The 21918-nt window shown below is 40.9% G+C and overlaps 1 protein-coding gene across 2 annotated transcripts; it reads left to right on the top strand.

Annotated features, from left to right (window-relative positions):
• The first annotated feature begins 8914 nt into the window (after positions 1-8914).
• On the top strand, positions 8915-21863 carry LOC104438993. Of its 2 annotated transcripts, XM_039309069.1 has the most exons (11): positions 8919-9972; positions 10326-10602; positions 10752-10937; positions 11492-11644; positions 13782-14210; positions 14716-16965; positions 17460-17641; positions 17757-17912; positions 18657-18891; positions 20267-20580; positions 21166-21863. In XM_039309069.1, the coding sequence occupies exons 1-11, from the start codon at positions 9191-9193 to the stop codon at positions 21470-21472; spliced, it is 5271 nt and encodes a 1756-aa protein (XP_039165003.1). In that variant the 5' UTR covers positions 8919-9190; the 3' UTR covers positions 21473-21863. The 2 variants fall into 2 exon arrangements, with proteins under 2 accessions (XP_039165004.1, XP_039165003.1); XM_039309070.1 differs by lacking the exons at positions 18657-18891; positions 21166-21863 and having other exon boundaries at positions 8915-9972; positions 20267-20423.
• Positions 21864-21918: the final 55 nt, after the last annotated feature.

The raw sequence follows: 21918 nt of genomic DNA, 5'->3' as shown, positions 1-21918 counted from the left end.
AGAGAGAGAGAGAGGTTTTGCAGGAGGCGAAGAGAAGGTTCAAATATAAAGGAGAGGATCGAAGGAGGGAGACGGGCGTTGGTGCACATAGTTTTCTGGTGGGTCCCACGGCACTCTCCCACGTCAAGGGTCCCACACACGAAATTTTTATTTTTCGAAGCCAATTTGCCAAGAAGGCTAACTTCTTCTTCTTCTTCTTTTTCATTTTTGGTGTATTAATTTCGTATACCAATATTAATAAGCTCGTCCTATATCACACCGAAATTCCCTTCATTGCTCGCTCGGTCAAATGTGGGATCGGAGTCAAGATTCTTGAATTCAACAGGTTCCATGACGCATTTAAAGAAATTCTGACATTCAGAGTAAGATTGTATCATATTTATTGGTAATTCTAGAGTTTTTCGAATTAGATCAATCGTTTATACCCTTCATTTTAATTTTACTTGGCGTTTCCGAAAATGTATCCGGTCCACCAACATAAATACGTGGCTCTGGAGAGGCTGCCGCAATAGAATTATATATGATGCGAATTCAAATAAATTAAATTAAATTGAACTCCATCCTAAAAGTCCAAGTAAAAAAATAATATTTTTTAGCGTGGCGTTGTTGTTTGCATTAGTGGCGACGGGACGCTGAAAACGACATCTGTCGCCGAAGGGGGGCCATTGACATTTTTGTCCGCATTTGGCCTCCACGTTCATGTATGTACCCACCCCTAGAGAGTTGGTGGTCTCCATCAAAGCGTGATGGGGAATCATCTCCTGGAAAAAGCAAATAGAAAAATAATATATATATATATATATATATATATATATATATAATAGAAAAAAGACCCATGAATTTTTTTTTTTCTAATTTGATTCGACGATTTTCTTTTGCCCCGGTCTCTTTATTCGATTGGGAAGAAATTGGCTAACCCGATAGCGACGGGCATGTGCGTAGGTCGCTTCTAGCTTATTAGCCAATTTGCCCTTTCCCGATTTCTTTATCGGAGACTAATGTAGCTTTCACAAAAACTATGTTGGCCGTCGACGGGGAAGAGGTGCTACGTGATTTTATATTAATGTTGCTTCTAGAAATGTCAAATGTGACCAGCCGGTGCTGTGTGCTAACCACCTTGATTCGAAATAATAAGGGAGGATGAGAGAGGATGTACTTTTTTCTATTTTTTTCTTTTGGGTTCGTTCATGAAAATTGTCAACCACTCGCTAGCTATGGTATTAGTGCCGCTTGATATTTTTTAATGGTGCATTGACGAGGTTAATATGTAGCAACTATTTTTTTCTTATCACTAAGATCGACGATAGGCAATATGGGGCTTACTCCTAAATCATGCCGTCGATCTTTGACCTCTGCAAGCCTTGATTCATCTATGGTGTAGATTCAATCGTGCCATGACTTGAGATAGCCATCTACTCCCATTGATACAACAATGACAATGAGTTCACTCAAAATGAGCAGAAGTTACAATTCAAATTGAACTTTGCATTGCAAGCACTAGAATTCCTAAGATAACATTGCGGGCAATCATTGACATCAATCGCCCATTCCCACCCTTCTATCCATAGAAAATATGGAGTAGCTCATTTTCCCCTTATAGATTTCGTTTTGTGTAGCCACCACAAGAGTTCAATGCGCGAACTCTTTTTTTTTTTTTTTGTGTAATTGATTATTTACAAGGAAAAGGATAGAGGTCGAAAGTGAGTTAATTGAAAGGAAAAGCTCAATAGATGGAAAGGAGTTAGCTAAAGAATTTGTAATGCTAAAGAAGTTGCCGCTATATTATCTCTAAACCCTAGACATGTGAGCAGTTAATTTTAAAACTTATCGAGAGGACTGAGATTCTCTCCGATTAGGTATTTACCCCATAACCGGATCATGCGTCCTGTTACTCCAATATAATAATAACACGCCCATATGCTTCATAAAAAGTCACACATCCCCGACCCTATTCCGAAAGATCTCTATCTTCCTATGCATGCGTGCGTGTCGGATTGTGTTTAATGTACCCCCCACGTTAATCAGATTGAAATTCGTGGGTTTCCCATTGAGTTGACAAAAGGGTCTAAAACTCATGTGTTAACTCGTATTACTCGTGTAAGTCGTAAATGGATTTGTTTTAAATTTAAAAATACACTTAACTGGGTCATAAATAAGTTACATAAGAATATAATGAGTCTTAAATGTGTTTTAAATGACCATAAATGAATTATCTAACAAGTTCTAAGTGAATTATAAATAGGTCATTTTTAATTTTTTAGGATTTTCCATTTTTTATATATATTTTCTTAATTTTTTTATTTTTCTTTATTTCCTTCAATTTTCTTTTTACTTCTTCCTCCTCCAATGCCTGGCCACAAGCAAGGGATGGACTTACTTGAGCTCAAGTTTCGACACAACCCACCCATTTGACACCCCTAAATCAGACGGTTGCAAATTTATTTTTCGGTATGCCCACCCACGAATTCAAGGAAGAAAGCGGTTGAACCTTGCGGATCTTAATGCTTCCCGGGTCCTCTTGTCCATTTCGCAAAATCCATTTATCTCACCCTCAATACAATGCCGATTAGGAGTGAGTATGGTTTCATGATAAAATAGGAAACCTAAGAATTAGGCTAGTTTCAAGTTTTCGCATATGCAAAGTAAGTTTCAACTTTAAAAAATTTGGGGAATTTGTTCCAACGGGTTTGCTTCAGATTCTTGGAATTTGGAACAAGTATATTTGTTTCCATAGCATCAAATAATAAGTATGTAATTAAAGCCACTATTTTGATTTTCCATTTCCGGCAATATATTTCATAATATTTACGTGTCAATTAAGAGTACAAGTGAAACTTAGCTAGACCCCAAAACCTGTAATAGGGCAAGTTCCAAGTTTTGGTTATGCATAATAGGTTGTGAGTTCCAAAAATTACGAAACCTATTCCGATAGATAGGTTTCAAATTTTAAGTGAGATCAGAACGGAATGTGAAACTGCTTGCCCTCTAATGCCAATTCATTAGTCGTGCGAGCTTACGCATCCACCTCCATTACATAAAATCCAAAGGAAATCGGCGGGATGGACATAAATTCTTCGATGGCGACGCAATTTGGAGGTAACGAGGGCACATGTGATGCACACATGGACACAGCATGTTTCGTGTATCACAACATGCTACGTTTCTACTCCTCTATAGCACGTGTCGCGCCCATGTCCTTCCCATGTGCGCCATGCAAAAATGGTCCAGACCAAAGGTCGAACGCCGAACCTCAGTACTGCAATAAAACGTTTTCTTCTGCTTCTCAAGTGATGCAGGGGTTATTGGTGCGGCATGTTGACTCATTTTATAAAAACCTTGCGATAATCGGGATTAATGCTGCATAATCTTATTTATTATAAAGGCTTGATATATGTGGACGTGGATTCAATCCACGTGTCGTAGTACCATGCACCTGGCAAAGCTGCCAAGCAGAATAAAAGTGAAAGCAAGAGAGGTTACGGCTGGAAAGAAGACTGAGGAAAGAAATTTTAAAATATTTTCCTCATGAAATTTTATCCAATATATTGGAAATTTAGATAATGTTGTTGTCGTTATCACCGAGAGCCGAACCATGTGACATCAAGTCAAATTCGAATTTTCTCCTGCTTTTAAAATTTTCATTTAACCCGCCCACGTTTATTTATTTAACTTTAAAGATGGAAAAACAGTGAAGATAACAAAAGAAAATCGACAAGAAAGTTAAAATTATCCAAAAAGTTCAACTTATTGTAAGACAGTTAATTTAATCATAAATTTTTTAATTGTATCAATATAATTTAAAATTTTCGGACAAGTTACAAATTCAATCATAATTTTTTTAATTATTTCAATTTAATGCCAAACTTTAATAAACTTATTATTCGGATAATTAGTCGAAATGACTTAATTGACAAATCGTAAAAAAATTTATGAATAAATTAACACTATTGAAAAGTTTAAAACTAAACTGATTGTTATACGATAAATTTAGAACTTTTTGGATAATTTTTCTTGAAGTACGCTCTCTTACCTGAAAACTATATTCAGTGACAATAAGGAATCACGCATTGAGAACTAGTTAATATATAGGGAAGTAGAATAATGCATTTGCTATCAAAATTATCTTCCCAAACGAAAAATGATTCACAAACGTATGTCCCTTAAACCACACCACGATCGTCACCAACCATTGATTGATTTTGGCCGAGCACACTTTGTCGCATTTCACTAAAAATAATGAATCAAATCGATCGGAGCAAATCTCTGCTCCACAGGCGGCGTTCTGTTTCTTTCTTTTGCGTCTTAATCATGATTTTCTTCTAAATTCGAGTAAAAAAAAATAATAAAAAAGGAAAAACCCATAATTAAATTCCTCCATTAGAGAACCAACCCTTCTCGGATGATCGATGGGGACGGAGACAAGTCCAAGATCTCTTCCCGATCTCGTCGCAGTCCTTGTCTGCCATCGACGCGAGCGGTCAAACAAAGGTTGGATCGCGCCCAGGACGAGTCAAAATCGAGGCAACAGTCCTGCCGCGCGATGCGGGCTCTCTCGATCCGGACACGATCCCCCCCGTCACGTGCGAGATCCGGGTGTCGGAGTTACCTCGCGCAGGCAGCTCCGGTGAAGTTCGAAGGCCTTGGATCGTCGCGGGTAATGAATATTTTTCGTATACAAATGTGTCACGGCCCGTAAAATCGTTCCGAGGCCAAGAAAGCTCTCGGCCATGACAAATGCATGTACGTTTTGCTTAAGAACCCGAACGCGAAGGGTCGAGAGATCGGGACGCGTCGACCTGAGATTCGCCCGAGATCGCGCGCATGTGACTTTTGTCATTGAAGGTACGCGGGCTGTCCTGAGGCCGGGGGACAATCGAGGGTCGAATGGCTTTCTTCCCGATGTTGAAGGGCTGAAGCTTTATTTTTCTGGCGAGCATGTCCTCCTCCTCCGGTCTTCTGCCATGGGGATCGGTCAAGTCTTGGGAAAGAGTGACGATGACTGATCCCACGTGAGGACGTCCCGACCTGACATTTGCTGTTGTCGGACGAGGCTTCGGCCCTCGTTTGAGGCCACGAGAGTGGCTTTGCCGGGGATCGAGGGTTGCCGCCCATTGATGAGGCCCAGCCTAGCCAGATTTGATGAGGTTGTGCCTTGCCTCTTGTCTCAGCAACTGATTGGAAGAAGAAGGAAGTGGAGACAAACAAGAAATTAAAAATCGAAAATATATCAATTTATTATTAAAAATTATTTACAGTCGACGTTGGCCGATCGAAATTAGTCGAAAAAATTAAATTAGTACAAATATAAAAAATTTATGACTTAATTGGAAAAAAAAAGTTTAGGATTTGATTAACATAATTACAATAGATTTTAAGACCTTTTTGGTAATTTTTCTTTTTTGGTGAGATGTGCAAGACTGAACTCCAAAATTATAAGAAGCAAACCTTTCATTTTGTGCCCTTGAATCTTTGTAGAAATACTACTAGCAGACTAGGCTTTGTTGAACTTCTGTACTGCTATAGCCGACAGGCAATCTCGTTCGCATGCAAAACGAATGTGGAAAGAGAAATGATATAAATGAATGCCGAGCCAAGGATGGGCGGCCAGAGCTAGGCTTTTGTGCCGTCCCGGCTCGACAACGACTTAGCCTATTCGGAGGGTCAAACTTAATTATTATCGCGAAGGGATCAGAATCCTCCGGTCGTGGATTATTGCGATCGCGACAAATAGGCCTCGCGTTTTTGGGGCTTGTTTCGGTTCAAGGTTCCACGGCGCATGTGGGGGGTCTGCGGGCGTCGGTTGGCATAACACAACGCGAACGAATTGCCAAAAAATGACAAAAAGAAAAAGGACAACAAAAGATACACGCTATGTGGATTCGGATAACGATGTAATCGATAGAGCCAGTCACAATGCATGAACCGTAGGATAGCTTGTGTATTTTCCGCGGACATCCAGCAGAGGCATGTTCTTGATATGCGATTCATTGAGTGGTAAAAATACGGCTCTATTCATTTCACTAAAAATTAATGATTTTTTGAAAAAAAAAATTCTTAAAAGTGATCGCTTATAAAGATAAAAGAAAATATTTCTATCATTCATAAAAATATTTAGACATAAATCGTTATTGACAATGAAAATATTTTTTATTAGTTAATTATTTCGAGCAATATAATCGAATATTTTTTGAAAAAAATATTTTTTGAGAAAGAAAGGTGAAGATTTGATTCGTGGAGTGGAGTCCATGGAAACCATGGTTTCTGATATTTTATGGGCCTGGACTTGATCGTTGTATTGGGCCATGTCCATCGAGAGGCGGAGCTTTGGCCCAGCTTATGTAGGCCCAGTTGGTAGGGGGGAAGGGGAGCGGATGCGACCGGGGAACGAGCCCCTGTGAAACACACGGACAAACACACAGAAAGCACGGTGAGAAAAGAGGAATTGAGGGGAAAAATAAAATAAACTCGTGGCCTAATAATACAAAATAAAAGGAAAATCTTTTACTATCTCTAGATGTTGTGAGGAAGTCGAGTATGAGATAGATAATTAACAATTTATGTGGCATTGTAATTAAAATAACGAATTATCATCCGTGCATTTAAGCATTGCTAAAAATTTTACAGTTAAAACAATAAAGTCTAAATGTTAAAGTAAGGAAGTTATCGTAAATTGTTGACGCTCCTAAGTTACGAGAATAAATTTATGTCATCCCATATTAACTTATACAACTTATAAACGTACAAATGTTTTATGAGATGTTTTGATTCTAATCATGTATTTAAATTTTTAAAAAAGGAAAAAGAAAACGAAAGGATAAAACAAAGAGAAGGGCCACAAAACGTAGTAGGTGAACTCAATCCCACTTATACTCCCCCAAAAAAACCTCCAAAAGAGGCAAGAAGTGGCTGGGACAACCTTGCCTAGATTTGGGCAAGCAAAGCCCTCACCGACCGTTGCCTATGGTCGATCGTCGGCCACAGTTGAAGAGGAAAAGAAGAAGAAGAAGAGATGAGCAAAAAAGAAAATTAAAAAAAAAACGTATTAGCATTGACTATGTTACGTAGACAATCAATGTCAATGTTAGTGATCCACAGTTAAAATTGGCTGGAATAACTATATTGAAAAATCATTAAAAATTTAGTACTTAATTGAACAAGTTGAAAATCAACCTAAAATTGACCAAATTAAAAATTGAATTGGTTACCATATAATAAATTTGAGATTTTTTGGATAACTTGCCCAAATTATTGCTTTTCTACGTTAAAAGAATATACCAATTGGGCGGCTTACTAGTTAAAGTATTCAAGTTTAGCTTACTATAAGAAAGTTACCATCAATTATGAGAAATTACCAACTCCTGTGGAGTCTTGATGTATAGTTGCTAATCTTATAGAAGACCACTAATCGCATAAAACAGACGGTAAATTTCAATGTATCAATAAATATATCGAGCAACACCATCATTTAATGCTTTTCTATTGGATACATATGACATAATGTGTGGGCACGTGTTCCTGAATAACCAGTGTTTCTTCAGCACTTAGATATATTTTTTTTGAATATTAATAAATCCATCGGAGGCTGGTAAATTTACTTGACTATCGCTTTAACCAACTAAGAGCGTCTTTTACTTAATGTAACGTTCATTTGTTTTATGGAACACATAATACTTTTTAGAAATTTTTTTGAAGGAATTTATTTTAGGAAAATGATAGTAGGTTTTGGTATTTAGCTAAATAAGGAAATATTTTCTTATATATATTATTCGGGTTTTTAGTGATTTGCATGTGGATAACTAGATAACCAAGTATGGGCAATTGGGATCCTAGGTTTGACCATGATGGACCTCAATCCATTGATCTTAGGTCCACAAAAGTCGGCATCGATAAACCCGATACTTGTGCTTGGCTCTATAGCGCCTTCGCCCGACCCATGTCCACAAAGGCCAAGTTCGAGGCCCTAACGCCCATGCTCAAATCCCTACAAGAGGACCCGGGTCCACAAAGGTCAAACGAGAGGGGGCTTGGTTCATGGGCCGAGTCCTTGCACTCAATCCTAGGCCCAATGAGTTTGGGCCTAAGACCTAGTGTTTATGCTCGGGTCCCTAGCACTTGGGCTTGAGACCTAGTGCTTGTGCCTAGATCTCGGAGCTTGAGTCTAGGTTCATTGAGGCCAATGCATGAGAACTTGATGCCCGTGTTCTTGTGTTTGGGTCCATTGAGGTGACTAGGTTTGATCATTAAGGTCTTGGGCTTGGCCTTGATGGACCTTGCTTGGGGCACTAGCATCGGGTTCCCGAGCTTGACCTTGATGGATTCAAACACTGAGATCTCGGAGCTCAATAGACACGGCTTCTGCGCCAAGATCTGGCATGGCGTTGGGGTTTTGAAGCGCGCCATTGGGACACAAAGTTCAGATGTCAATGATTTAGGCAAAGGCATTGGTGCCCAAGCCCAACCTCTATGGACCGGGCTCAAGCAGTGGGGCGCTGGAGATTGCCTCTTTGGACTAGGGCTCAGCCCCGATGAACCATTGTAATCACTCTACACCATCATCGAAATGCTAAAATCTAATGCGACGTCTCATGATTGCAGTCTCATCGATGCGCTCATAATTTTACACGATATTCGTCCACCACGCGAGTCGAACTCTCGACGTCGCGGCGCGCTGGAAAGTACCCGGTCCGGTGGGGGCCACGGGCCGCCTTGCTCTATCAAGATTCGATTACGTCCGCAAACGCACCTCGCTTTTTCATTTTCCAAGCCGACGACGGGCGACGAATCCACGTGGCGGCCCCTGCTCGCGCGTCGTTCTCTGACCGCGAATTCTGGCATCGGATCGATCGCTTTCCCATTTCTCTATAAATACTTTATTTTTAAATTTAATTAATCGGTCCCTCTCGGTTCCATCTGGAAAAAAGAACAGCACTGCCGTGTGCCACCCGGGTGCCCTTCCCCGCCTTACAAAATCGGAGCCCCGCCACCCCGGCGGGCCCCACGGCATCCTCCCACCGATAACCGTCGCTTCCGTACACTTCCCGCCGCCGCCGCCGCCGCCCTCCTCCCGCGACTCTCTCTCTCTCTCTCTCTATCCGCCGCCTCGAGCTTCGAGCTTTCTCTCTCTGCACCGCTCGCATCATTCACTCGCTCATCGCGCACGCAACCGACTTTTAAACTTCCCTATCCCGCGATGAACCACCTCCGCTCCCCGACCGCCCCTCCGCCGCCGGCCGCCGCCGCCCTCCTCTGCCCCGGCCGCCCCTTCCGAGTCCGCGAATTCCGCGTCTACAAGCGTCGCAAGCTCAAGCCGGCCCCCCGCCGCCGCCGCCACCACCACCTCTGCCTCCACCTCCCGCCCCTCAGGGCCCAGCTCGACGATTTCCATCTCCCCCCCTTCGACGACCTCCTCCGCGGCCTCGCTTCCCGGTTCTCTCCCGACCTCCTCCTCCCTGGCGCCTTCGGCCTCGCCTCCGGCGCCGCCTTGTCCCTCGGTCGGCGGCGGGGCGAGAGGGACCGCCGCTGCTCCGACGTCGGCGAGTGGATTCTCTTCTCCAGTCCGACGCCGTTCAACCGCTTCGTGCTGTTGAGGTGCCCGTCGATATCGTTCGAGGGGAGCGAGCTGCTGGAGGACGTGAACGACAAGTTGGTGAAGGAGGATCGGCATTTCGTGAGGCTCGACAGCGGAAGGATGCAGGCGAGGGATGGCGACGGTGAGCTGGAGGAGAGATTGGCGTATCAGAGAGTCTGCGTGGGGACGGAGGATGGAGGTGTGATTTCGATCGATTGGCCGGCGAATTTGGACTTGAGGGAAGAGCATGGTTTGGATTCGACGCTGCTGCTGGTGCCGGGGACGGCGGAGGGGAGTATGGATGAGAGTGTGAGGGCGTTTGTCTGTGAGGCGCTGCGGCATGGGTTTTTTCCGGTTGTGATGAACCCAAGGGGATGCGCCGGTTCGCCCCTTACGACGGCGAGGTAAGGCATTTCCTTGTTTCTGGTAGTTTGGGTTGATGTTGTTGGTTGTTTAGTTACTTAGAGGAGATTGTTCTTTTGATTCTGCTAGACACATAGACACATTTGTATTGGTATGAGTAGAATTAATTTTCTATTGAGTGCTTTGAATATGCACTCAGTTAGAGTGCATAAGGAATCCATAGAATCATGGGGCGGACACTGGCATTTAGGATCCGTAAGTGCTTATTTCTGCGGTAGAATCTCAAATAAGTTTCCTGGGTAGGGATCCTTCCTCAGAGTTAGAGCTGCTTTGTCCGTTTCCAAGCAAAAGCAAGCTGACTGTAGGAACTCCTGTATGCTTTCATTTTATGTAGGTTATTCACAGCTGCTGACAGCGATGATATCTGCACAGCTGTTCAGTTTATCAGTAAGGCGAGGCCTTGGACAACATTGATGGGGGTTGGGTGGGGTTTTGGGGCAAATATGCTGGCAAAGTACCTCGCTGAGGTCGGGGAGAGGACACCTCTGGCAGCAGCAACATTGATAAACAACCCTTTTGATTTGGAGGAAGTGACAAGGTCCTCTGCACATCATGTTGGCACAGACGAGAATCTCACCAGTGGACTGGTAGATATTCTGCGTAGCAATAAGGTATCGCCCAGTCCCTGCATTCTTCATCCTGGTTCAGAAAGCTGACTATTGGCAGCAAATTGCGATTTAAGTGATGTGACTTCTGTAGTTTCTGCAAGTCAATTCTTTGGTATGAATAATTAACTGAATGGCGGTTTCTTCGTTATCAGGAGCTCTTCCAGGGGAGAGCAAAAGGATTTGACGTGGAAAAGGCTTTGGTAGCAAAATCTGTGCGAGAATTTGATACAGCAATATCTATGGTATCTTATGGTTATGAAGAAATAGAAGATTTTTATTCAAAGTCAAGCACACGAGACTCAGTAGGAAGCATGAAGATTCCCGTTCTCTTTATACAGGTGCATGTCATCCTCTATTCTCTCTTTTTTTAATTGAATGAATTGATCAGTGAATAATTGCAACGACAACAATAACGATAGACTAGTTTTTAAAGAATTTCTTTGAATATGTCAAGTCACAGCTTTTCGGTTCCATAACCATCATATCACCTTCATTTCAAAGGTTTTGGCAGACACAATTTCACATGTTTTAGTCGAATAATATGTCACTTTGCTTTTGCTGCATAGCTGTCAGAAAAAGTAGGTGGTGTTTACTGTCTTTGAATTTGTTTATTTGACAGCTATAGCTGCACATGTCCAGTAAAATTGAGTTCATGGTACCACTTTTGTCAATGAATTGTGTCCCTGTTACATCTCTTCAAATGTCTGTGCATCACATTGATGAGTCTGTGATGGTTAATTATGTGGAACTGCTAAAAGAATCCTCATATTATCTGATTAGATTTTTTATTCTTCTTTGCTAAATACAATATGATTACAATATTGGCGGGGCTCTCCCTGCTCCCCTAAGAAGGGGGAATTGTAGAAAACTAATGATTTCAGATTTTTATCAGAATGATGATGGAACAGTGCCCCTCTTCTCTGTTCCGCGCAGTAAGATAGCAGAAAATCCTTACTCAAGCCTATTATTGTGTTCTTGTCTGCCATCTGGTGCTGCTGCCGACAGCAGATCTGCTTTATCTTGGTGCCGGCATCTTACAATCGAGGTAAAACCTCAGAGTGAGAAAGATTTAGATTCATTTAGTTTGCTATGTTATTTAGAGAATCCCTCTTGTTAATTTTTAGATTAATGTCGTATCAGATTTCGCTCTACTTATTTATTTTTCCTAGTATGTTGGGTTTGGAATTTGTCAATGTTGCTTTTATGACTGTGTCTCGTCTTTTTCCTGAGATAGTTTTCTTTCATATGCCTGACAATAAGGTATTCAGAACCTTTCGGAGTATTTTGAATTTGCCTATAGATAGAAATTGGGGTAAAGCAGTTACTTAACCGTGTGATGGGTAATGAGGTCCATTTTTGAGATTGAGTTTTTTTACCACTATTACTTTATTAAAGATGTAACTTGCAAAGACAGGCTTTAAGTTCAGAGGTCTCTTTTTAAGCTCTTGCAGTCTAATTAGTCTTTCATTTCACCGGAGCTTTTGTATATATGTTTTCAAGAGGTTATACATATATGAACATCATTGTTTTGGGTTTACAATGGAATAGTTCTCTGCCGAGCATAGTGATTGATTGAGTTCTCTTTGTTCTTCCTTGCTTGTTGTTATTATGGTTTTAAACATTTGAAGAGGAGAATTTTTCCTTGAATAAGTACTAGAAATGAGGTGAGGTATTCTTGTTTAGATGTTCCAATGGATTATTGCCTTCAGAGAGTGTTGCATGGCTCTTCAGTATTTCCGATGAACTTCCAAGCCCACCCACAACTCCCATTCTCTTTCTTTTACAATCATGTAGAACCTTCAAAAGGACTGTCTTGAGTAGGCTCGGTCAAACTGCCACTTGAGATTGACCGGGAAGATGAAGAATTTCTCCCTACTCCACCATCTTAAAAGTGGGGAAGAAGAAAAAGCCAGGGGGGGGGGAAGCGTTTCAGAAATATGTAGAGACTATGTTGCCACTCCAAAAATGGTATTCCTGATTTTGGTGAACTTTACAAGCGCGCTGAAGCCATCTTCAAATCAGCTCTGGTGGTGCTGGTTTTAAGAAATCAAAGGGGAGGTGCAGTATATTCATTGACTGAACTCAACAATATTCTTCCTAGTCTGGAAAGACAGGCTGGCATACCTGAATTAGACACCGACTCAAGCATGGTGGCAACATGTGGGGTTTCTTCCAGGGATTGATAAGGTTATCCGGTTCCATTGGAATACATACATTGGTGGGCCTTGATTATGCATGAGGGATGCCCTCATAGACTTGGGATCCATTTCGCCGGTTTGGTCTAGTATCTATTTATATAGAGGAATGAAATCAGTGCACTTAATTAGTTATTCAACGATAGTAAGGTCCACAATCAACCTAGTTTTTGGCTGGCTACTTGCATCTTACGCTATTTCAAAGATTTGTCTAATGCGTACTCACCCCAGGTGACAGGCGACTTGTCCTCCTTTGTTAGGTGGGAACAAAGTACTCCCCAACCCTTTACTACATCTGGCTTCCCCAATTCAGCATGGCTTCCTAGAAGATACACACCACATTGACTACCCCAAGTCGGGGATGGAGGGAGGATCCTAAGCTTCCCATCAAGCATCATTACATCCACCTTCCCTCCGATGAAATTATTTTAGTATTTTAATAAAGTCTGCTCTTCTTATGTGGGGATGGTAATATAGTTTTCAACTTGCCCATGTGTTTTGCATTTGAACATCTTGTTGGTGATCTTCATTAAAATATTTGTCCAACACTTTTTTTTTTTTTTTTTTGGTAACTTGGGAATTGCCGTACAGCCGGCAGCCGGTGACGTAAACCCGGGGGGCAATAGCACCCCACTTAAGTCGCGCAACGTGACGAGGAGGGGAATCGAACCCTGGCTGTCATGTGGCCAACGTGCGCCCTAACCAACTCGCCCACCACGGGGTGGGTATTTGTCCAACACTTTCTTCTCTGAAGCATCTGAAAAGTGAATCCTAGATCCCAACATGCTACTTTGCAGATTATACTCTAAATTGCTTGTTGTAGTCTCGGGTAAACCGTGATTAGTACTTTCGTTGGTACATTACTTGTTCAATGCTAAGTCTCATTCTTTTCTTCTTTACTTCTTCTAAGTAATGGCATTCCCAAATTTTTTGAATAAGTTTGAGCCTGTGATTTCTCAAGTCAAAATTCCCACATGGTTCATGCAGTGGCTTGCGGCAGTGGAACTTGGGCTTCTAAAGGGTCGTCATCCTCTCTTGACAGATATTGATGTGACCATAAACCCTGCAAAAGGCTTTCCTCTTGCAGAAGGGAAAACATCCAACAAGGGTGACAAAGTTAGCAAGTACTTGAAATTTACCGGAATAAATGGTTCAAATGGATATGCAGTTGGTCCTAGAGATAAGATGCTCGAAGATGGTGGTGGTGCTGCGGGCAATTTCCGATCTAGGCAGAGCCCCAGAGGAGAGTTAGACGATGGTATGCATCAGAGCAGCTCTCTTGATGAAGAGCTGGTCAAGGAGGAAGATTCTTCAGCAGTTTTGGAAAGAGGACAAGTGCTACAGTCAACACAAGTAGTTATGAATATGGTTGATTTAACTATGCCTGGTATTCTCACAGAAGATAAGAAGAAGAAGGTAATGTTTAAGACTCTGTTAGTTATCTTAATTTATCATTGTGCATCTGAAACTATGTAATTATCTGGAAGTCTTGTGGTTTAGCTCCAGTTATGACTCCCAAGTAAGCATGCAGCGATAGGTAAAGTGGACATGATGGTTGCCCATCAAGTCTCCAAGTATGTTAATTCGTGAAATTTAAGTATGCCTCTTGATGAAAGTGGAGATGAAAACTTTTCTGCTTTTTTAAGGATGATGGATTTAGCTTTCTTGATCTATAACATGCAACAGTAGTCGTGCTTTTCTTAGTGCTGGTTTTTGGTTTGCATTATGCTAAATGACAATAGATTCCACACTGATTAATGTGTGTTACAAATTAAACTGGTCCTTTTGCACTGGGAAATGCTAAAATTCTGTTTATGTGATCTCATAATTCTTTTCATCTGCATTTATTTAGTAGGAGTTGCCTTAAACTGTTTACATGATTACTTCTCTGTTGATTTATCCTTTGATCTTAAATGTCCAGGTCCTTACTGCTGTTGATCAAGGGGAGACTCTCATGAAGGCTTTGCAGGATGCTGTGCCAGAAGATGTTCGGGAAAAGCTCACAACTGCTGTATCTGGAATTTTGCATACTCAAGGTTCTAACTTGAAACTGGCCGGGATCCTTGACATCGGTAGCATTCCCAGTTTTTCATCTGGCAGGAAGTCACAGATTCAAGAAAATGAGAATGGAATCTCAATTAAAGATGGCCTACATAAGGATAGCTATTCTTCAGATCAGATGCATAAAACTGATAACATGGGCTTAGGAAATGCTTCTGATGACAATCAGCTGCAAAAAGAAAACCCTGCTACCTTAGAAGCAGAACGTCACTCTACAGATAGATCAGTGAGCTTTAACGAAGATGATATCCAGAAAGATGCCAGTGACTTGGGTGATAATCATGATAATGCTGAATCTTCTAAAGTAAAACCTGTTAGACCTGAAAGGGCAGATTGGCCTGAGAAAGAACCAGCTGACAATCCTAAGATGGATGAAAAGAGTAAGGTTGCCGATATGGCAACAAATGAGGAGTTTAACAGCCAGAAAATTGAAGAGAAGAGTGGGGACTCTCTAGCTGAACCAAGAAAGATATCAGTGAACAAGGCAGAGGAATTTCAATCGTCCTCTGGATCCCCTTCTGAGACCCAACAAGTAGAAAATGATGATAGTGATCTGCAGAGAAGGGAAAATAAGAGCTTGCAGCCTGTTTTGGAACAGAATAAGTCCAATGTCACTGATTCTAGTTCCTCCACCTTCTCAGTTTCAGGAGCACTAGATGCCTTAACAGGGATGGATGATTCCACCCAAGTGGCTGTCAACAGTGTTTTTGGTGTTTTGGAGGAAATGATTACTCAGTTGGAAGAGAGTTCCGATCAGGAAAATGGAGAGACCGACAAGGTCGGGGATGGCGAACTCGATTCTTTGTCTTCGAAACATGATCAAGTCCATGAGAAGGCAACTGAAGAGCAAAATGTAGATGTTTCCAATCGCCAAGAGAAAATTATAGATGCACAAAGTAATGGAAAAGATGAATTTGAGGCTGAGAAGCCAGCTCAAGTGTCTGTAGATAGTAACCAGTTTTCTGAAGGAGAGGGCATACCTGACAACATAGATAAGCAAAAAATTGGAAAAAGTCAAGGTCAGTTAGTCAACAGAAAACTTGTAGATAGTAGCCTGGATGGTCTTAGACGTGTAAATAATATTCCCTTGTACACAAGAGCCAATTACGGAGATTCTCTTCATGACGCATATTTTCGCAGCTATCTTTGTTCAAAGTATCCAACCGAGTCACTTGATAAGGATGCAACTACGGCCCTACTACTTGACTACATCCCAGAAGAAGGCCAATGGAAGCTCTTGGAACAACCAGGAAGCAGTGGAGATTCTGCTGTTTTACTCACTAAGAAGAGACATCTTATCAATGAACTCCTTTATTCAGGAGAAGAAAAGGGAACAATCGAACCCTCCTACACGATACTCGACACTCAGGATCTAATTCAAGAACATGAAATGATTGACTGGATGGATAAGAAGGCTGGTATTGATGATACTAGATCAACTGAGCTGATGCATTTTGTTAGAAAGATTATCCTTGATTGTTTGAAGGTTGAAGTTGATCGTAAACGCAATTTAGAAGATGTGGAGGAATTGGAATCCAGTCTTGCCAGAGATTTTGATCACGTTGCTAATGCTGTGTGTTCAGTCATTGACCATGAGAAGGAGCACATTTTAGACTTAGAAACAAGAAAATATAACATCGGTCAAGGTTCACAGAAGTTGGGCATCCTTCAAGGGGAGCAAATAATTACTGCAATATCATCTGCTGTCCAGGAAACAAATTATTTGAGAAGAGTACTTCCAGTTGGGGTTATCATAGGCTCTTGCCTAGCAGCTTTAAGAAAATCTTTTGACCTAGCAACACCACAGGATAATGTCGAAATGGACATTGACCTTAGTCAAGCTCAAAAACTTGGGAGTGTTGCTTGCAGTGGTTTTGATGAAAAAGATGTAATTCAATCACAAAAATTTGCAGAGATCAATAGTAGCAAGCTCAGCGCTACTGGTATTGATGAATCACCCATTGAGAAGTTTGATCAAGATGCTCGGAGTCCTTCACTATGCAAAGAAGAGAGAAATAATGATGGGAAGAATGAGAACAACAATAAAGCCATGGCCGGCATGGTTGCAGTTGCTGCTCTGGGAACATCTGCCTTATTGGTGCAACAACAGGTGATCCTTAATCCTTCAGATAGTTCTTTGTTAATAGTTATGTTTGTCAAGTTCCAGGATGAAACACATGCTCATAGATTATCAATGTGTTGGTTTGCTTTTAGAAATTTGGTCTGGCATTCAAGTAACACCTGTAGATGTAGGTGTTGAGTTAATCTATTTTGGTCCTTCCTGTTGCTTATGATGCTTTAATATCGTCCAGTTTTTTACAGGATTGGCAGCAGTAATCCTTACTCTGCCTATCAATCTGGTTGTGCTACCATGGCCTACTGCACTTTTTTGGCACGTATCACTTTTGATAGTTATTTTGCTCAATCGTTCTCTTTAATTAGACAGCATGTCTGTCTATCATTCCATGGTTTCATTGTTCACTGCAACTAATAACAGGATTGAAACAAGTGTAATTGCTTAAGTATCTCATAGTTTTGGAAGTGGTAATATGAGATATTTTGTGTTATTTTGTTATGTAAGGATGATGCTTGTTGGTGGTGCAGAAATTAGACAATGGTGACAGCATTGGAGTTGAAGGAGTGCAGAGAAAGGAACTTGACAAAATTGATGACACATCGTCAGGAAAAGACGAGAATAACATAGTCACAAGCCTTGCAGAAAAAGCCATGTCTGTGGCTGGTCCTGTAGTTCCTACAAAAGGAGATGGTGGAGTTGATCAAGAAAGGTGTTTTGTGATTGTATTTAACCTTTATCTTGCTTAGTCATTTTTCAATTAATGGGTAAGCATTCTTGTCTTTTGTTTAGCTATATATACTAAACATTCCTCGTTATGATTCCAGGCTGGTAGCTATGCTGACGGAATTGGGTCAGAGGGGTGGAATGCTGAGGCTGGTTAGTAAAATTGCCTTGCTTTGGGGTGGCTTACGCGGTGCTATGAGTTTGACTGATAAACTCATATCGTTTCTACGTTTAGCAGAAAGACCCCTATTTCAGAGGTAATTAGACATCCCAATGAAAATAATAAAAACTTATATTTTGATGTGGAATATCTATTGCTGCCTGGGCCATATATTCTATACCCATTTCTCTCTTTATTTCTCAGATTTAGTTGTCAAGGAATTAATACCGTGTTGTTCACAAGTCTTATTGTCGTGAAATTATCGTCTGTAAAATATGAAAACTGCTGGGAACTATGTCAAAATTGTTTACTTTCAAGAAGAAATAAATATTTTAGTATTTCAAAATTGTTTATTTTTGTGTTGGGTTTTTTATTTTTTAAAAAGATATTTTTTCATAATTGAAAAGCTCTTTTCGCAGCAAAGCATGGGTTCTTCTCCAGTTGAAATTAAAGTTAGGTGTAGCAGTGTTTCCTTATACATAAAAACTAATTTGTGGTCCGACAGGCAAAATAATCCATAGAACTTAGTCAGATTCTCACATTGTTTCCCATCTTGAACAGCTCCTCCAGATAGTTTTTTTCAAGTAAGACGTCTGTATTTTTTTATGTAAAGGTAACGCATGTTAAGAAATCAACAATAATCTTCCGTGACCTGGAACAGATATTGCACATGACATGTGATATCTTAGAATTCTTTTGAAAAGAGGCGTTCGTTATCTCACTTTTTCTAGATTGCGTTCGTTATATCACTTTTTCTAGTTTCTGTAGTTTGAATGGGTTCCCAAGTCTATTCTGCAATGTGCAATATATTCTGAGCAATTTTCTGCTGGGATATTCTTAGGATTGTGGGGTTCGTTGCCATGGTTCTTGTTCTCTGGTCGCCTGTTGTTGTTCCACTACTTCCAACACTTGTGCAGAGCTGGATGTCGCATAGCTCCTCTGGAATTGCTGATTTTGCTTGCATTTTTGGCCTTTACATTGCTGTTATGATACTTGTTATGTTATGGGGCAAGCGGATCCGTGGGTATGAATATCCCCTTAAGCAATATGGGCTGGATTTGATGTCGATGCAGAAGGTATGGATTCAATCAAGTTCATAAGTTTGACAAACATAGACCAGATGTTAGGCAGGTGCATTACCTGTGTATTGCATGTCACATGTCTTTGTCCCGCACTTGCATCTCGGTTTCTGTTGGTGCATGTGGGATCATGGTTCAGATATTCTCTATTTGTAGGGGAGAGGGCTCTTGCTATGCATGCATTGTACTTTTCAGGTGAATATACGGAACAGACATTGACATCCAATAATCTACTTGTTGAATTTATCAACTTTCAGAATAATACCAGAATTGATTGGTAGTAGTATATCTGGTGTTCTCATATATAAGGTGGAAATCTCTGTGGAACTTAATGATCATGGATCTAACAAGAGTTAAAGAAGTTATCTTGTTCAAACGGTAGTGTTTGGGTTAGGTCGAAAATGGTCCGACCCAAGTAGACCCATTCAACTCGTTTTAACTTATTTTCATGCAATGCAAATCTAAGGACCTGTACGACTTTGGCCCATTCCCAACCCATACTCAATCATTAAGTTCCACAAAGGTTATATGAGTTTAAATATAATATGGGTGTTGAATGGGTCATAAAGAGTTTAGAATTTACTTAGACCCAACCCACTTTTATGACTCTCTTCATTCTCTCTCGTCTTCACTTGATCTTGCGCTTACTCTCTCCGTACTCTCACATCATTTTGGGTTTGAGTTCTCCTAGATTTGGTTAAATATGAAAGTATTTTAACAATACGGGTTAGGACATGAGTGACTAAACATGTCGCAATTCTGGTCCAGCAAATGCTTAGTACAATGTAAGAAGTTCTCTATTAGTTTCTTTTTGCTTATGTGTTGGAAAGACGCCTGTTTGTTGTCTTTCATGGAGAACAGACTTGCAAAGCATTTCAATGCAAATCTATAAACAATACCAGATTTTGACTAGATACAAATTTTAAGAACAGATGCTTTTAGAAGGGGAATGAACAAGAACGCAAACTTTGCTAAAAAGATGATTACTGAGGGAACCCAATCCAAAAATAGTTTGTGCTTTGGGGGGGAGGGAGAGAGAGAGCATGGACAGAGTGTAAATGCCATAATAAAAGCCATTAGACATATTATAACAGTCACTAAATACTAGATTTGGCTTGCATACCATTCAAAGCAAATTTTAGTAAACTCAAGTTCCATTTGAAAAGCTAATGCAGTGAGTTGAACATCACAAGCTTGAATAATATGGTCCAAACAAGTCCAGCCGTTTGGTTTCTTTTTATATGCCATTGCTACTGACCTAAGATTCATTGCAGTTCGTTCTCTTTTTAAACATTCTTCTGTGTTGCTGCACTGGCTTTACTTCATCAGAGTTGTGATGCATGAGGAGCTCATTTCAGCTTTTTGTTTGCAGGTCCAAGCTTTTTTGAGCAGTTTGGTTGGGGGAATTTTGCTTGTTTTGTCCATACAGTATGTTAATTCATTATTAGGCTGTGTGAGTTTTTCTTGGCCTCCAAGTCTTCATTCATCGTCTTTAGATGCCATGACAAGGCTCAAGTCATTTGGGCAAATTCTCATCTTGGTCGGTCGAGGTGCTGTTACAGCAACTTCTGTTGCCCTTGTGGAAGAGTTGCTTTTCAGATCATGGTTAACTGAAGAAATTGCTGCTGATCTTGGATATCATCCGGGAATTATTTTGTCAGGGCTTGCTTTCTCCCTGTTCCAGAGGTACATTGCTTTAATTAAGTCATGTTCCTTCCAACTTTTTGTCTCCTTTTTGTCCTTGGATTTTCTCCTTCAGTTTTCTGTTCTTCGCTTGTTGCGGGAATATGTCTATTGGGACCAGGAAAATCATGTTACTCAAAATATGACAAGTAAATCAGCACTCCTGGAAATCAGGTCGTAACTTGGTGACCGCCCTTTTCTATTTTAAAGTAATCATGCAACACTGCTAACATGTTCTTACTGAAATCTTGGTTCTAGATTGAACATGCGTGCAAATTTTTTGTTTTTTTTATCGAGAGAAGTTAACAGAATGAACATTCTGACGATGAAGGCAAACTTATGACTTGCCAAACTTGCCTTCTGGAAAGGCTTAGATCTGTTAGTGTCATGTCACATTCTTTAGCAGCAGCTACAATGAGGACAACGTTCTTTCTTCTTAGCTTGATCTTTCATCCTCTCTCTTTTAGGTTAAAGCGTCTGCTTCGAACCTGGTTCATGTTTCTGTCATGCACTTGATCAATTTGCTTCTGACCTGATCTTCCCTTTGAGTCAACATCAAAGATACTTGACTTATCCCCCGCATTTCAGGTCTCCATGGGCTATACCTGGGCTGTGGCTCTTATCACTAAGCTTGGCCGGGCTTCGACAAATCGGTGAAGGTAGCCTCTCCGTTCCAATTGGGCTCCGCGTAGGGATATTAGTCTCAAGTTACACTCTCCAATCAGGTGGCTTTTTGATCTACAACCGCAACTTCCCCCTTTGGATAACGGGGACTCATCCTTTCCAACCATTCGGCGGGATAGTTGGCCTTACATTCTCTTTGGTGCTGGCAATTATGCTCTATCCAAGAGAAGCCGTCATAACTTACAAGACCCATACGAGAGTAGCTACATGACTAGTGGATTGATGCACAATTTGGAGGGTACAGAACTCTCTGCGTTCTATTTCTGGGTAGGCGCATCGATAATGGGAGATGGTTTTAGCCTCCGAAAGTTTATTCTTCTTTTACCCATGAAGGTGTAGATAGAAATGGAATATCTAAGAACAGAAGTAGAAGGCAATTTTGACAGAGCGTGTTGTGTCGATGCGTGTATAAAATAACGGAATCATCATGAAATTGTACAGTACGAGCTCTCTCCACCTGTTCTTTTGTATTGATTGTCCTCTCTCCTCTCTCCACCTGTTCTTTTGTATTGATTGTCCTCTCTCCATACGATAGATGTATATAGTTGACTAGAACAAACAGTCAATTCCGGTATACAAGTTTTTCTTCCGATTTAGTTGAAGAGACTTATTTTGCCTCAGCAATTTATTTTTTTGGATAGTCTTGTGCTACATCCA

Source organism: Eucalyptus grandis, chromosome 3, assembly GCF_016545825.1.
Source record: "Eucalyptus grandis isolate ANBG69807.140 chromosome 3, ASM1654582v1, whole genome shotgun sequence".
Classification (NCBI taxonomy): Eukaryota; Viridiplantae; Streptophyta; class Magnoliopsida; order Myrtales; family Myrtaceae; genus Eucalyptus; species Eucalyptus grandis.
The sequence above is the reverse complement of the archived record's forward strand: the minus strand, read 5'-3'. Positions and strand labels throughout refer to the sequence as shown.